Genomic DNA, 15085 nt, shown 5'->3' on the forward strand with positions numbered 1-15085 from the left:
GTATTGACGGGATCTTTCTTGGTTTTATTGTTTGTCTTGCCAATTTCTATTGGTATACCAACAAAACTTTGGCCACGCCCCTTTAATAGATGGCCTCTACAAAACGCCCAAAACGGTCGCGCCCAATTTTTTGAGAAATGGTTTAATTGTTATACCCGTTACTCGTTTTTTTTATTATACCGATTGTATTGACAGTTTCTACAGATCTACCAAAATATTTTTGTAAAGCTTACTTAAATACCGCTTAAGCGTTATTTTGTATACAAATTAAATATTCGTATTATTAAATACACCCTGTGAAATATTATTATTCTTGCCTCTTCATAAAAAGACCAATATCAAAATTTTTTGTAATATCCGTTACTCGTATAGTAAAAGTGTATATTAGATTTGGTGAAAAGTATGTAACAGGCAGAAGAAAGCGTTTCCGACCATATAAAGTATATATATTCTTGAGCAGAATTAATAGCCGGGACGATCTGGCCATGTTAGTCTGTCCGTAAGAACGTCGAGATCTCAAAACCTATAAAAGCTAGAAAGTTGCGATGCACCATACAGATCCTATTGACATAGACGCAGCGGAAGTTTATTAATCCATGTCGTCCGCTCTAACGCCCACAAACCGCACAAAACTGTCACACTATTAAAAAAATGTGTTGGTATTTTTTTCACATTTATATTAGTCTTGTAAATTTCTATCTATTTGTAAAAAACTTTTTGCCACTTCACTCTTACGGAAAATGTTTTGATATTATTTCATAATTTTATTAGTCGTGAAATTTAAAAATATTTTGTCATTTTATTCTCAAATTTCTTCGGATATCCCAGAGAAATTATAAAATTTCTCGTTCGCATTCACACTAGCTGAGTAACGGATATATTATTGATTACATTCGCACATCTGAACTCATGCACTGCTGCACTTTAAAAATAAGGTCTCCACAATATTATATCAAAATCATACCCAGAAATCGATACCACATTTTTTTAAAAGAATTTATATACCTAATATACGGTCGGATGTGCATCCTTCTGGTATATCTTCTTACTCCTGAAAATTAAACTCGTAAAAACAAAGATATAGGTCTTACCTGTGGAAATTCTTCGTACTTTTTACCCACACATGTTTTTTTTACAGCATCCTTAAATTCTTGATTGGATATTTTGCCATCCTAGAAAATATTTAAATTTAAAAAACTTTTATATTTAATGTACTTTATTGCACATATATAATACATTTTTATCAGTGTTGAAAATATGTATGTAATATGTATGTATATATAATAATATGTAATAAAGTCAATGCACTGTGTCGCCCTCTTTTGGTCGCGGTAACCAAAAGCTTTTTTCTCTTATTGTGTTATCCTCTTTAGCGTGTAATTTGGCTGCCTGCGTGCAGTAACATTGTACTCTAGATACAGTCACAATAAATACTTGAAACGAATAGGTTATGGGCCCAGCCCACGCGGACATAAAAGTGAATAGTTCTAAACGAATTAGAATTTTCGGCATCTTTAAATATTGTGATTCAGGGATTTAATACGAACAACTTATCGAAGTGAAAATGAGTTCATCAATAAACCAAATAGAAAAACTTGATGGTGAAAACTACAGTGCGTGGGCTGTACAAATGAAGAGTGTCTTAATTCATGCGGAATTATGGGGGGTGGTGTGTGGACGTGTGGTTAAAAACGAAAGTGATAGTGCTGAGCTAAAGGCTTCGTTCGACGCGAAGGACGAAAAAGCATTAGCAAGTATAATGCAAGTATAATAATAAAGCAGTTGTTGCACATGAGAATGTCTGAAACAGAAGTTGTTTCGAGTCATGTGAACAATTTTTGTGCGGTTGTTGAAAAACTAAAAGAAATTCAATTGGTGATCCAAGAAGAAGTCCTGAGTATTCTCCTGTTGTCCAGTTTGCCGGAATCGTTTGAAAGTTTCGTAGTTGCAATAGAAACGCGCGAGTTGCCCACAAATAAAATTACAAGAGGAAGGGCAAAGGCGTATGGCAAATGAAGAACATTCTGCGAAAAGCGAACAAAGTGCATTTGGAATTCGGTCTGCGAAACAAAAAGCGAAAAGTGACATTAAGAAGAGTGTGCAAGTAAATAATCAGCAACTGATTAACGGGAAAAGAACAGTTAATTGTTGGAACTGTGGTCGTAGCGGCCACAAAGCTGTAAACTGTAGGCAAAGGAAAGGAGAACATAGAGAGAGCGAAAACTTAAATACCGAGAAATCATTCTCTGTGCTCTGCTCAACTGTACAGCTTGGCGAATTGCCAAAAAATATGTGGTGCCTTGATTCAGGAGCAACGGCTCATTTGCCGGCAGGTGAGAAGGCCATTGGGTCAAAATGGGTCTTTGCAGTGAAGCGTAACAAGATGGGCAAAGTCGAGAGGTTTAAGTCTCGACTTGTCGCAAAAGGGTGCGCTCAGCGATATGGCGGTAACTTCACGGATACGTTTTCACCAGTGGCACGCTACTCATCAATTAAATTAGTAATTGCTCTGGCGGTGGAAAACGGTCTGTACATGCACCAAATGGATGTCTCGTCTGCATACTTGAATGGTGATCTTCACGAAACGGTATATATGAGGCAGCCAGAGGGATTCATCGATGAACGATATCCAAAGAAGGTGCTGAAGTTACACAAATCTATATATGGACTGAAGCAGAACGGCCGAGAATGGAATAAACCACTGAACGAAGTACTGCAAAAGATTGGGTTTTCTTCATGCCCTAGCGAGCCATGTGTTTACACCCGTAATTCTGGCAAAAGTAAGAACCTTGTTGTAGTGTACGTAGACGACCTTATCATAGCCAGTTCAACCAAGGAGGAACTGTGCGATATTAAAGCATCAATTTCAAAAGAATTCGATGTCGTAGACGGGGGCGAGCTAAGACATTTCCTGGGTATCGAAATTGAACGTGACGGAGAAACTGGTGGAATCAGGATTGGCCACAAGCAGTATATTGAGAGCCTTCTCAATGATTATTCGATGCAGGATTGTAAGTCGAATCTCATCCCACTGGAAGCAGGCTTTGAAGTAAAATGTGACAAGGCCGATTGTCAGAAGGTGAATCAAGTCAGCTATCAATCGCTGATTGGCTCATTAATGTATCTGGCAATCACAACTCGTCCTGATATTATGCATTCGGTCATTAAACTATCACAACGGAACTCTGACCCACATAAAGAGCACGAAGCCGGTGCAAAGCGAGTTCTGCGATACTTGAGGGGCACAGCTGATTTGCAGTTACACTACGAGCGTACTGGTGTGCCTATACATTGCTATGTTGACGCGGATTGGGCTGGTGAATAGATTTAAACATGAAAAGTGTATCCAAGGGATGGGTTTAAACTAACAAAAATGTATTTTGATTTTGGAATTAAGATAAAAATATTATCCGGAAGGGTTGACATATTGCATTGAGAGGGAGTGTTGAAAATATGTATGTAATATGTATGTATATATAATAATATGTAATAAAGTCAATGCACTGTGTCTCCCTCTTTTGGTCGCGGTAACCAAAAGCTTTTTTCTCTTATTGTGTTATCCTCTTTAGCGTGTAATTTGGCTGCCTGCGTGCAGTAACATTGTACTCTAGATCAGTCACAATAAATACTTGAAACGAATAATCAGATATTAATTAAATATAATTATCTCTAACGATCTCTTATTGAGATTCTTAAAAAATACTTTAAGCAATGTCTAAAATATGGATCCTTAATTCTTTACATCTAACTAACAGCTAGGAGGTTGAGATTAAGCATAAAGATTCTTAAAACATAAAGTGTAACGAGTAACGAATCTAGTATACCCATTTAATCGAACTAAGTATGAGTATACAAATCAGCAAATTTGGCAATCCGAAAATTTTCCAATGGAGCCCACCATGACATCATGCTCAACAATTACAGATACCGATGTATAGTCGACACTGGATCGTCAATAAACACGTTAAATTCAAAAAGTTTTCCGAAGAATGACTGGCTTCTCAAAATAAAACAAATTTGTAAATTTTCCCCATTTTATCCCATTCTATTAGAAAAAGTGTTAATGAGTAATAACGTTTATATTGATTATTTAAGAAAATCACCAGGTATCAGTGGAGGAATTTTCGAAGCAAGTACAGGAAACAAATTTACAGCTGAAATAATTTACGCATTGAACAATGACATTACCTCAGACCCCACATACCGAAATTCAGGTTGGTCGAAACTAAAATGAAATAACTATTAACGATAAATTCCCGATTCCGAAGATGGATAAAATTTTAAACAAATTAGAAAAATGCCAATACTTTACAACAATTGACTTAGCGCAAGGCTTCCACCAAATCGAAATGGATTGTAAGTCCATACCAAAAACTTTTCTTCTATCACGGTCACGATTACACCTGCATGCCATTTGAGTTGAAACAAGAATACCCGTTAGATAGAAATTTACAAAACAAATAAAATTATGAAAAAATATACAATTTTTCAAAAATGTGGGCGTAGCAGTTTTGTACGGATGTAGGGTGTTAGAGTGGGCATGGCAGTTTTGGGCGGATGAAGGGCGTTCGAGTGGGCTTGGCAAACATTTTTTTTTTAAATCGATAGAAATTTACTATATAATTTTACAATTTACAATGTGTAAAAATATAAATACATTTTTCAAAAGTGTGGTATGCTGTATGCTGAATCTTCCTGAGATCTCGACGTTCATACGGACGAAAGAAAGCTTAAAGAGGCATATCTTAAGCACCAGTTAGATAAGTTCGAATTTTTCGAATAGCAAACTAAACTCGTAGGTCATCTTTTAGTCCAAATGGTATTTTTGTTTTTTTTTTTTTGTTCTTAAAGAAGGAGCTAAAATTAATATAAATGATGAAGAGTATCATTCTTTCGAAAAATTAAGAACCGTTGTTATGAATGACCAGAGTCTCATTTGCCCTGATCTACAAAAACATTTCCAGTCCGTCCATAAATATGAAGTCCCCTTTGGTATATTAAATGTCTGACTAAATAACATTAAAGAACCAAATATGGAATTACAACGTTGGCAAATTAGGCTTAGTAAATACAACTTAAAAATAAAATATTTGGAATGAAACAACAATACATTGAAATGACTCTACCAAAAACTTTTAAACCAAACAGTAATGTAAAAATTATAATTAAACTAAAGGCCATCATTATTACTCAACACATGAAATTATTAAACCGTGGTATGCTTTATGCTATTGACAATGTACTATATTTATCCTGTGTTATCCTGTATTTTATTCTAACACCCTAAAACCTCCCAAAACTGCCCACGCTTTTTAAGAATGTTTGGATTTATTTTCATATTTAATAGTCTTGTAAATTTTTATCGTTTTGTCAAAAAACTATTTTTCACACCCACTCTTACCCTCCAAAACCGCCCAAAACTGCCACGCCCACACTTTTAAAATATATTTAGATTTTTCTTCGTTTTATTGTTTGTCTTGCCAATTTTTATCGGTATACCAAAAACATTGGTCACGCCTCCCCTTTACCAACAACTTTCATTATTATCATTTTATTTCCCGATATGCCAAAACGATGAAATTTCGCGATATCATTGCCACTCGCTGACTATAGAGTTATATAGTTTTTTTAAATACATTCGTACGCACATACATCGAAGAAATATGTGAAACAAAATCAAAACCGTATATGTACATGTATGTACATTTTCTTACACTGCCAGACGCTATATTTTTAATCGCAACAGTAAAAGAGCAAGCAGAATTTAAACAAACGATACATACGAAAAGCAAATCAAGGCATATAAAGCATTTCAGTTGATCCGTTGCTCTTTCGATTTTGACTCGTCAAGATAGTCAGTGTTTTCTTAGAATTTTTTTTTTGCAAATAAGTAGCTCATAAATTATTTAATTTTACTTCACTTATTTTGATATAGTGTTTGGTAATTCTTCAGAATATTTCTCCATCCTGTTATGTTAAGATACAATATTAAGATGAACGGATTCTTCACTTAATAAATATAAAATACAAAAAAATTTAATTTTGCGTTTTTTTCCGTTTTATTATTTTCCTTTTCTCCATTATTTTCGTTTTACGGCATTAACAGATATATATTTGCTTCTATGTGTTCTATGAATAAAATATTAAATTCATTGAAAACTATGTTGCAGGTAGAGGTACATATGAATTCTTGATTAGGATCAATAGGCGAGGTCCGTTCGTCTGACGGTCCGTATGAACGATAGCAGGAATTATAAAAGCTAGAAATTTAAACATTCAGATTCCAAGCAAGCTTGTTGACCTATGTTGCCACGATCATTCCTAAATCTATCGATACCCCAGATAATTTCTATCGCTTCCCCAGAAAAATTAGGAAATTTCGTGTTCGCATTCCCCCTATCTGAGTAGTGGGTATCTGATATAGAGGGAATCCAACTCTTATTTTATTTTGTTATTATTATTAATTATTACAAATTTAATTTATACATATTTTGTCTTGCAGATGTTTATAGACGTGTAAGCAAATAAAATAAAAACTGAAATACCTTTTAAACATGCACTTTTGTATTCTTTGAGAACACTCTCTTCTCTTTGGAAGCACTCGTTTTACTAGGTTCACTAGCACTAGGTTTCCTAATAATTGATTCTGGAAAGAATACACCCAGAAGCATTTCAGTGAATGCATGCTTACAAAAGCATTTTAGGGAATGCATCCAGAAGCTTTTGAGAGAATGTATCCTGAAGCCTTTCAGGGAATTCTTACAGAAATCCATTCGGGAGCATTTCAGTAATGCTTACAGAAGCATTTCGGAGAATTTTGGCAAAAAGGAATAGAAAGATGATTTTGTATTACAACGATGAACCCAACAGAGTGTAGCTTACTGCGCTGGAGAACCGCAACATCATACCGACAGTCAAATTTTGCAAACTGTCGGTTATGATTTGGGGATGAATGTCTAGTCGAGGAGTTGGAGATTTGGCATTCATAGAGAACACAATGAATGCAGAACAATAAACATTTTGAAATGCAATCTGACATCCAGCGCCAAAAAATTCGGTTTTTATTAGAACAATAGACCTGATTTTAAATTTTACCAGGACGATGACCCCAAGCATAAGGCGCTTAATATGCGGAACGCTTTACGACTGCGGCAAGGTCATCGATACGCATCCTTAGACTCCAGATCTGAACCCTATAGAAAATTTGTGGGTTCATTTAAAGAAAAAAGTGGCAAAAAGGTCAGCAAACAACCGAGCAGCACTGAAAGCTTAAAATTACCTCAAGGTGTTATAATTTGTTATAAACTATAAGTCTAAGATAGCTTAAGTACTTTGTGCAAGCAATTTCTTGACAGTGTCGAATCTGTGCAAACTTGGATTTAGTAGTTTTTCTCGTTCATTGTTAATAGTTTTGTTATTATTTTTTACATATTGATGAAAAACATATGAATAAATAGATATTAATAAAAAAAATCCATGAATTTTAATAAAAGGCCTTTATATTTTTGCATTGAAATTCAAAAGTACAATTTATTTTCATTGTGCAAACAATTTCTTGACAAACTGTACTTTCAATGTTCACTGTTTTTAACTTTGTTTGAATATTGCAGACACAAATTGTTGTCAACAACTCACTCAGCAACAACAGCGATTTAATTAATGTTAAAGCTTAAACAGCTTTGTATTTGCACAAGTTGATACGTTGTTGATACGCCGGGGTCACGGAATGCTAATAAGCTTTTTCATTAGCCATTTTAAATTAATGAAGAAACGAAACCATGCTTTTTCGGAGCAAAAGCCTCTTTTTTCGAAAGTCATACATACTGTGCACCTGAGGTGCCGTAGCTATCGTCAAAGTTGGCATATTTACAAAGGATAAATTTAGGAGTTTCAGGCGGTTGGCCCAACACTAGTAAAATAGGCCTTTCAGTAATTGTCACAGGGAACAAAACCCATGACCTCTATTCGACAAACCGGCGAAAAACGGTGCGTGCTTAAGTGCTACCCAGTAACTAAATATGGTTTTTTTGCTTGCTGACGTTCCTTAGACCCTTGTCCAGACCAACTACAAAAGACTATTCTAACCCGTCCACGATTAAATAGGTGTCATGATTTTAACTCCGCTAGTATATGATCGGTTTCGAAAACGGCTGTGGTTACTGTTTCTGTCCAAAATTAATTTCCAAGTTCCGCGTGGACCAACTTAACTTAATTGTGCTGGGTAGGATATGGTATTTTGATATCTGAGCCCTTCATAAAACTGCTGACAACTGAAGATGGAATTTTCCTGCAGAACAGAATTGGTCACTTAAATTTCTCTATCAAGAAAGGGATGCTTCGCGGAGTAGACAATGCTTCTGTACCAAAAATACAAGCTGAAAGACTTATATTGTGAGGAAATTAAGGAATTCATGAACCATTGCAAAACACTTACTACGCGAGCCTTCATACAAGTATAGGTTGCCAATAACATTAGCATTCACGATGCATTCTCCATCTTTTATCTTTTAGTCATTTTGCATATCGAAAAGCTCTGTGCATTTGTTCTGCACAGCACTGCTAACTGAAATGACGCTTCAATACGAACAGGACATATCTGAGCCTCACGAATATGGTATGGTAAATATGTATACTAATTTTAGTTTCTTCTTTCATTAGAGTTAGTCTCAAATGAACTTCGCAGCGTACACACGGTGTATATTTTTCTTTCAGGCGTTTCTGCCAATCAATAGGTTACGGGCTCAGGCATTGCAATGCATTGGAGAAATTACAGTGGGATGTGTGACTCTCGACTAAAAACAATGAGTGCGCCTTAATAAATAGATGATACAAACACGGTGAACTGCCAAAGGAGGCTACTAAATGCTGGTGAGGTCAGCCACTTAAGGAGATCAGTGTGGTTCGTGGCGCAACGAGCCGTACAAATATAAAAAAATATCCAAACATTTTTCAAAAGTGTGGGCCAGGCAAACTTGCGCTGGGTCTACGTTTTTGGAATCTGTATGCTTAATCTCAACTTCCCAGCTTTTATGACCAGATCAACTATGTCACCCTACGAGTAATGAGTAGAAAAAGGTTGGATATGTATTTCGTTATGTCGTAATCGTTTTGTCGATTACAACGGAATATATTTAAGCTTAATGTGAATACCTTATCGTCGTCAGCAATAGCAGAGATTTCATCCCATAAATTTTTCATTAGCTTTTTATAATCATCCAATCGAGCAGTGCTGCAATCACCTTTTCCTTCTACGACACATGCTCTTACTGCCATGCACAGAAAATCATTTTGGTCCAGAAATCCATTGTTGTCGATATCTAAAAAAATATATAATTTAGTCAACGTAGTATTATTAAAATAGCTAAGTAACAGTTATCTAATAGTCGAGAAACTCGACTATAACGTTCTCTCTTGCTAAGCCTGCAATTTATAAATATTGTTCAAACAATTAGTGCGGTAAACTTTTCCAATGGAAAATAAATAATTTATGACGTATTTCCTTTGATTAAGGAGAACTTTAATATCTCGCAGATATTTCCATGGCTTTTTAGATTTGTAAAAAGTTAAAAGTTTGTTATAATTAAACACAGGAAAAGCTTCTTGCAACAAAAAGGGCCTATTTGTACTTGCACGGTGGCAGGGACAAAGGACGACAACGACAAATGGTTCTACATGGTACATTCGATTTTTGCAAGAATATTTGCCCGTACACTGCTAGTCGTTAAATCTTATTTGTTTGTTGTTATTCTTTGTTGAATAAAATTGTCAATCGCTATGACTTTCTTGTTGTTTTCCCTTCGCATTTGCAAAGATCACTAGCAAAAACCCAAAAAGTGCATTTTATTAAAATCTATCTCGACTTCGACTAACAAATACCTGCTACTCATCTAATGGGAGTAATAAGTTAATATATCAGGATTGAGGAAAAATAGTACAATTATACAATAGTTTTCCATTTTTCCGGGCGTATAGATAGAAATAAGGCAAACAAATAACAAATTAAAAAAATTTTTATTTATTAAGCAAGCTGCTTCCACATCCTGATAATTGGCACACTTACTGTCAACTATCTAGGTTTTATGGCTAGGCCTTTTGATCCTGATTAAGAATATATATAATTTATTGAATTGGAAACCATTCCTGCAACCGCCTACATACTTTTTAACAAATATAAAACACCCTGTTACTCTACCCGTAACGGGTACACAAGCATTGAATTAATTAATTAATTAAAAGAATTTGAAAGCGGAAAAAAGAACAAATTAAAACAGAACATAATTTAAGACTTATGAAATTACAAAAAAAAAAAAAATTAAAATTTACTTGAGTACCACATCCTCAAACCGAAAAAATTACCAATTTTCTTATAATTGTAGATCAATTCGGTGATTACCCAATGAATTTGAATCAATCTGTAACGTGAACAATTTCTAGTTTAGAATCATTAGACTTATAGTGGGCCATTAAAATTGGCTACTCACCCTCCCATTATTATGTTAGCTTATCCTTACAAAAATAAATTTTCATATTAATAGATAAATATTTAAAAGATTATCTTTTTTATGGAAAACAAATAGGAGAAATATTAATATGTGTTAAGTCGACAAATAAAATGTTGCCGCCGTGCCGTAAGTTCGAAAATATTATTTCGACCCTGCGCCCAGATTTACCTACGCCGTAGATAATGCTCCAAAAACCAAAGAAACCCAGCATCTGTATGAACCACTGCATTTATATGTAAATGTATATATTGTACCGCCAGCTTATAACAGTAGTATTGTGCTCCCGCTATCTCTCACATGTCAATCGTTTAAATGTCAAGCGCTGAGAAGCAGCAGTTGTAAGAAACTCGCAACCGTCGTGGACGTGCGAGTTGACTTAAAAGCACAAATGTGCAAGTTATCCAACCCGTAAATATAGCACTCTGACCCAGTTGATAAACAAATTTAAAACTCCAATCTCATCAGCATTTCCTTTGTCCTCGTTTAGTCGCCATCACTTAGCCACCCGATGAATAACCAAACTTAAAGTAAACACTAGTCAACAAATTTGAATTTCACAATGCTGTGAAATAATTTCAGTATAAAGCTTTTACCCTAAACATATTTTACAGTTCAAGAAAATCCTAAAGAAAAGCTTCTGGCCAAGGTTGAGTGGATTAGGATTAATATTTAGAAGATCAGTCTGAATCGGGACGAGATCGTGAACAGTTTTAAATTTAAGACAAGAGATAAAAAGAATGTCTTGTAATAGTATAAGTGAAAAGGTCTATCATGAATAAAATATTAAATTATAATAAAATAAAAATTTTTTGTTCAAATAATTAAAAAGGAACACTTTTAATTTGCACAAAGATTAATATTGTAAACCATTAACAATGAATATAGATTTCAGTGATTTCATAGCTTAGCGATTGGAGATCCAAGCGAACACTCGAAAACCGTGTTGTCTGAACACTCTGAAATATTTTCCCTACGACCAAGTGAAGTTGAGGTTGCCATTTGGAGTCCACAAGAGTCCCATAGGCATTTAGAGAGATTTAAAGCTCGGCTTAACTTAGCCTAATATAATTTCGGTTAATGATCAACATAACCTAGCTGTAACCTGCCGTCAGAGTGGGCGTGGCAAAGAGTTTTGTGGCCAATCCATAGAAATTTTAAAGCCTAATAAAAATATGAAAAAATGAGTGTGCGTCTTTATCTCTAGAACCTGTATGGTTAATTTCAACCTTCTAGCTTTTATAGTTCCTGAGATCTCGACGTTCATACGGACAGATGGACATGTCCGCTACTGATCCTGATTAAGAATATATATACTTTATATAGTCGGAAACGCTACCTTCTGGCTGTTACATACTTTTCAACGAGTCTAGTATACCCTAGTATACCCAATTTCTTAGCAATATGATAAAATAAAATAATAATTACGAATTTACACCTTGAATATATCACCTAAAGTACGATATTGCAACAAAACGACTTTAATTAAATATATAAACTAGGTTATATAGCGAAACTTTCAAAAAATAGAGAAGCTCGGCGTATAGTCAGCTTTAATCAAACGGATAATAAAATAAAATAATAAAATTTTAAATTAAAACATAACTTTTCCAAAAAGAAGTCATTACATTGAGGAAAAGATATTTCACAAAAATAATAAGTAGTAGAAAATAAATATTTATAAAATGAATAAAAATATGAAAACTTTTTATTGCAAAAGTCATATCTTGAGACACGAACACGTTTATTGCAACAATGATTGCCTTATTAATTTTTCACAAGGGGCAAGTGAACGCCCTAATAACCTTTGTTCTAATATAGTCATCTTTGAAATTTATTTTGTGATATTATGTACATATATATTCAAATAATAATATAGTTAAGGCAAAGAAACTAGACACTAGGGTCTTTGGTTAAGGCCATGCAAGCCAAGAATTTTTTACATGTTGCCAATTAAACAAAGATAATACAGATGTAAAGTCTATGAACTTGTAAATTGTCAAATTTACAATGCATTACCATACAGTTGTCGGCTGTCACTGTATGCGTAGAAAAGAACTGCTGAGCCACCTCTGGAGCCATCCCGATAAAATTGTGTGCAAAAAATTGTATGGCGTTACGCATCTTGTTCTTCAAATGTCTTTGGCTTAACCTCATATAAGCTGCAATGACCACTTGACCGGTTCCATGTGACCTCATTTTAACGGATTATAAAACTACATCATAAATATGGCGCAACATTTAAATTGCCAGACTTGAGATTGTTACATAAATCTGATCCGCAGCAATTGTAAATGTTATTTTTATTGTATTTGTGCGCTTGCAAATTTGATTAATCCTATCCAAATACCCTTTCAGTAATTACAAAAACATATATGTCTACTTAGCACCCATAGTGTTAAAAAACGAAACTTTTATTTATATTCTATTTTGGGTGTTTAATTTTCAAGCAGTTCTTAATGCAGCTATATGATATAGTCGTCCCATATTAAATAAAATTAAAATAAAATGTATATATTGTTAAAATATCGGATTTCGGATAGTTCCGAAGATATGTATAAAAATGGCTTTATGTATTCAATGCAATGGAATATAAACTTAAATTTTTTGTATAAAATATACGTAAATTTTTAAGGTATTTTAATTCACTATAGGATACGTTTAATAAGCCTAAGTCCTTTTCTACTCACCATACATATACCGAACGACAAAATCGACACGGTTATCCCAGGAATAAGCCATTATGACGGAATTTGTTTGGAGCTTATCCTCATAAAATGTAAATAGCTAAAAGTAGAAATACCATTACTATCTGAACTAATAAAAGTCTATAAATAAATTAAAATTTTTTGGTATCTATAAATAGTACTTTTAGGTAAAAAGTTCTTGAATAGTAAATATGAGCTCCTTACCTTCGGAATAGCTTACTTCAGACTAACTAAATTTGCTAAACCTTTTGCCAAAAGTCGTACACTTTGGCAACATTATTTACATGGTATGTATCTAAACATTATACATACAAATGTGTATTGTATAGAAAGTGCATTTGTATATATTTGTTCTCTTTCAAAAGGTAGTTTATTTTTAATTAGGAGTTTCCATTGTACTAAATGTAATTATTGTATTAAGTAAACTATAGCACTGTTTTGAAATCACAATCAATAACAATTCAGTTTTCTACTACCAAATATTAAGCCTACCTGTTACAATGTTATTCGTGAAAGTTTCCATATAGATTATGCTCTAATTAACCATTTAAAATGGAAAAAAAGCGAACAATTCACCCCTATTTAATTTTGTATTTGAACACTAATAGTAAAATATATCAAAAATCATTTTAACATTTAAAGAATTGATAATTAATTGACATGATTATTAATAGAAAAATATTTACTATTTTTGCAAGCTTACACACATGTATATTCACAAGTATATATTTATAGTACATGCATAACCTATTATAAAGCACACATTTTATAAAACTCACAATTCTTATTTTCGGTTTTATGTACATATACATATACATATATAGGAGATACAATATTCAACATTCAAATGTACAGTTTTATGTCTTATTACCATTGTGATCGGCGGTCTATAGTTGTCTATTACTGTTAAGATATAATATTATATAAAAACAATATATATACATATAAGAAAATATATATATGTTTTTATGCCCCATACGTGTAGAGTAAAATTAGATTCGTTGATTCTACGTGTAACGGGTATAATAATATAAAACAAGAGAGAAGGCTATAGTCGAGTTCCCTGATTATCAGATACCAGTAACTAAGCTAGGGTCAATGCTAACGCGAAAGTTCATAATTTTTCTGGAAAATCGATTGATATCGATTGATTGATTGATATTAGAAAAAAAATAAAATGAAAAAAAAATAAAAAATTGTTAAAAAAGTGTGGGCGTGACCGGTTTGGTGGCTTTAGGGCGTTTGAGTGGGCGTGGCAAAAAGTTTTTTGGCAAATCAATAGAAATATACACGACCAATAAAATTATGAAAAATATCTAACAATTTTTCAAAAGTGCGGGGGTGACCGGCTTGTCGGCTTTGGGGCGTTTGAGTAGGCGTGGCAAAATTTTTTTTTGCAAATCGATACATTGATCCTGATCATGAATATATATACATTTTATTGTCGGAAGCGCTTTCTTCTGCCTGTTTCAACCAATCTAGTATACCCTTTTACTCTATGAGTAACGAGCATTAAAAGAGTTGGACTATAAACTTAAGTGAGAACATCGTCTTTATAAGCTGCGAGTCTTTAGCTGTCGGCTGTGCTGTCCTTATTGGCAGAGGATCGACGTCGGCTTCTTGGAATCACAAGCGCTGGTGGGAGCGGAAACAATTGCCAAACACATTTTGGGAAATCTGCTTGGTGGCGCTGAGCTTGCATATTTGGGGTTTGTTACTCTATTACATTCTGTTGTAGACCGATGTTGAATTCATTGTTATTAACTTTAACTTTCTAATTTATGTAGGGAATGTTATTGAACTGAGGTAGCTGATGTTAACTTTTGTTTCCATTCCCGGTATAGGTCTAAGCTGCAAGTTTATGCTTCTCTTCCTTTG

General features: G+C 34.0%; 1 protein-coding gene across 2 annotated transcripts in view; it reads right to left on the bottom strand.

Moving 5' to 3' along the window:
- The window catches only part of Scp1 (Sarcoplasmic calcium-binding protein 1), a 35458-nt gene extending 21311 nt beyond the window's left edge, over window positions 1-14147 (bottom strand). The window contains exons 1-4 of one of the 2 annotated variants that reach the window (NM_001276231.1): window positions 14079-14147; window positions 13190-13286; window positions 9151-9317; window positions 1092-1172 (exon numbers count right to left, since the gene is read on the bottom strand). In NM_001276231.1, coding sequence (NP_001263160.1) covers window positions 1092-1172; window positions 9151-9317; window positions 13190-13241 — 300 coding nt within the window. In that variant the 5' untranslated portion in view covers window positions 13242-13286; window positions 14079-14147. Of the gene's footprint in view, window positions 1-1091; window positions 1173-9150; window positions 9318-13189; window positions 13287-13411; window positions 13440-14078 lie in introns of those variants that run through there. The other variant, NM_001015389.3, reaches the window with a different exon arrangement.
- Window positions 14148-15085: the final 938 nt, after the last annotated feature.

This window comes from Drosophila melanogaster, chromosome 2R (genome assembly GCF_000001215.4).
Source record: "Drosophila melanogaster chromosome 2R".
NCBI lineage: Eukaryota > Metazoa > Arthropoda > Insecta > Diptera > Drosophilidae > Drosophila > Drosophila melanogaster.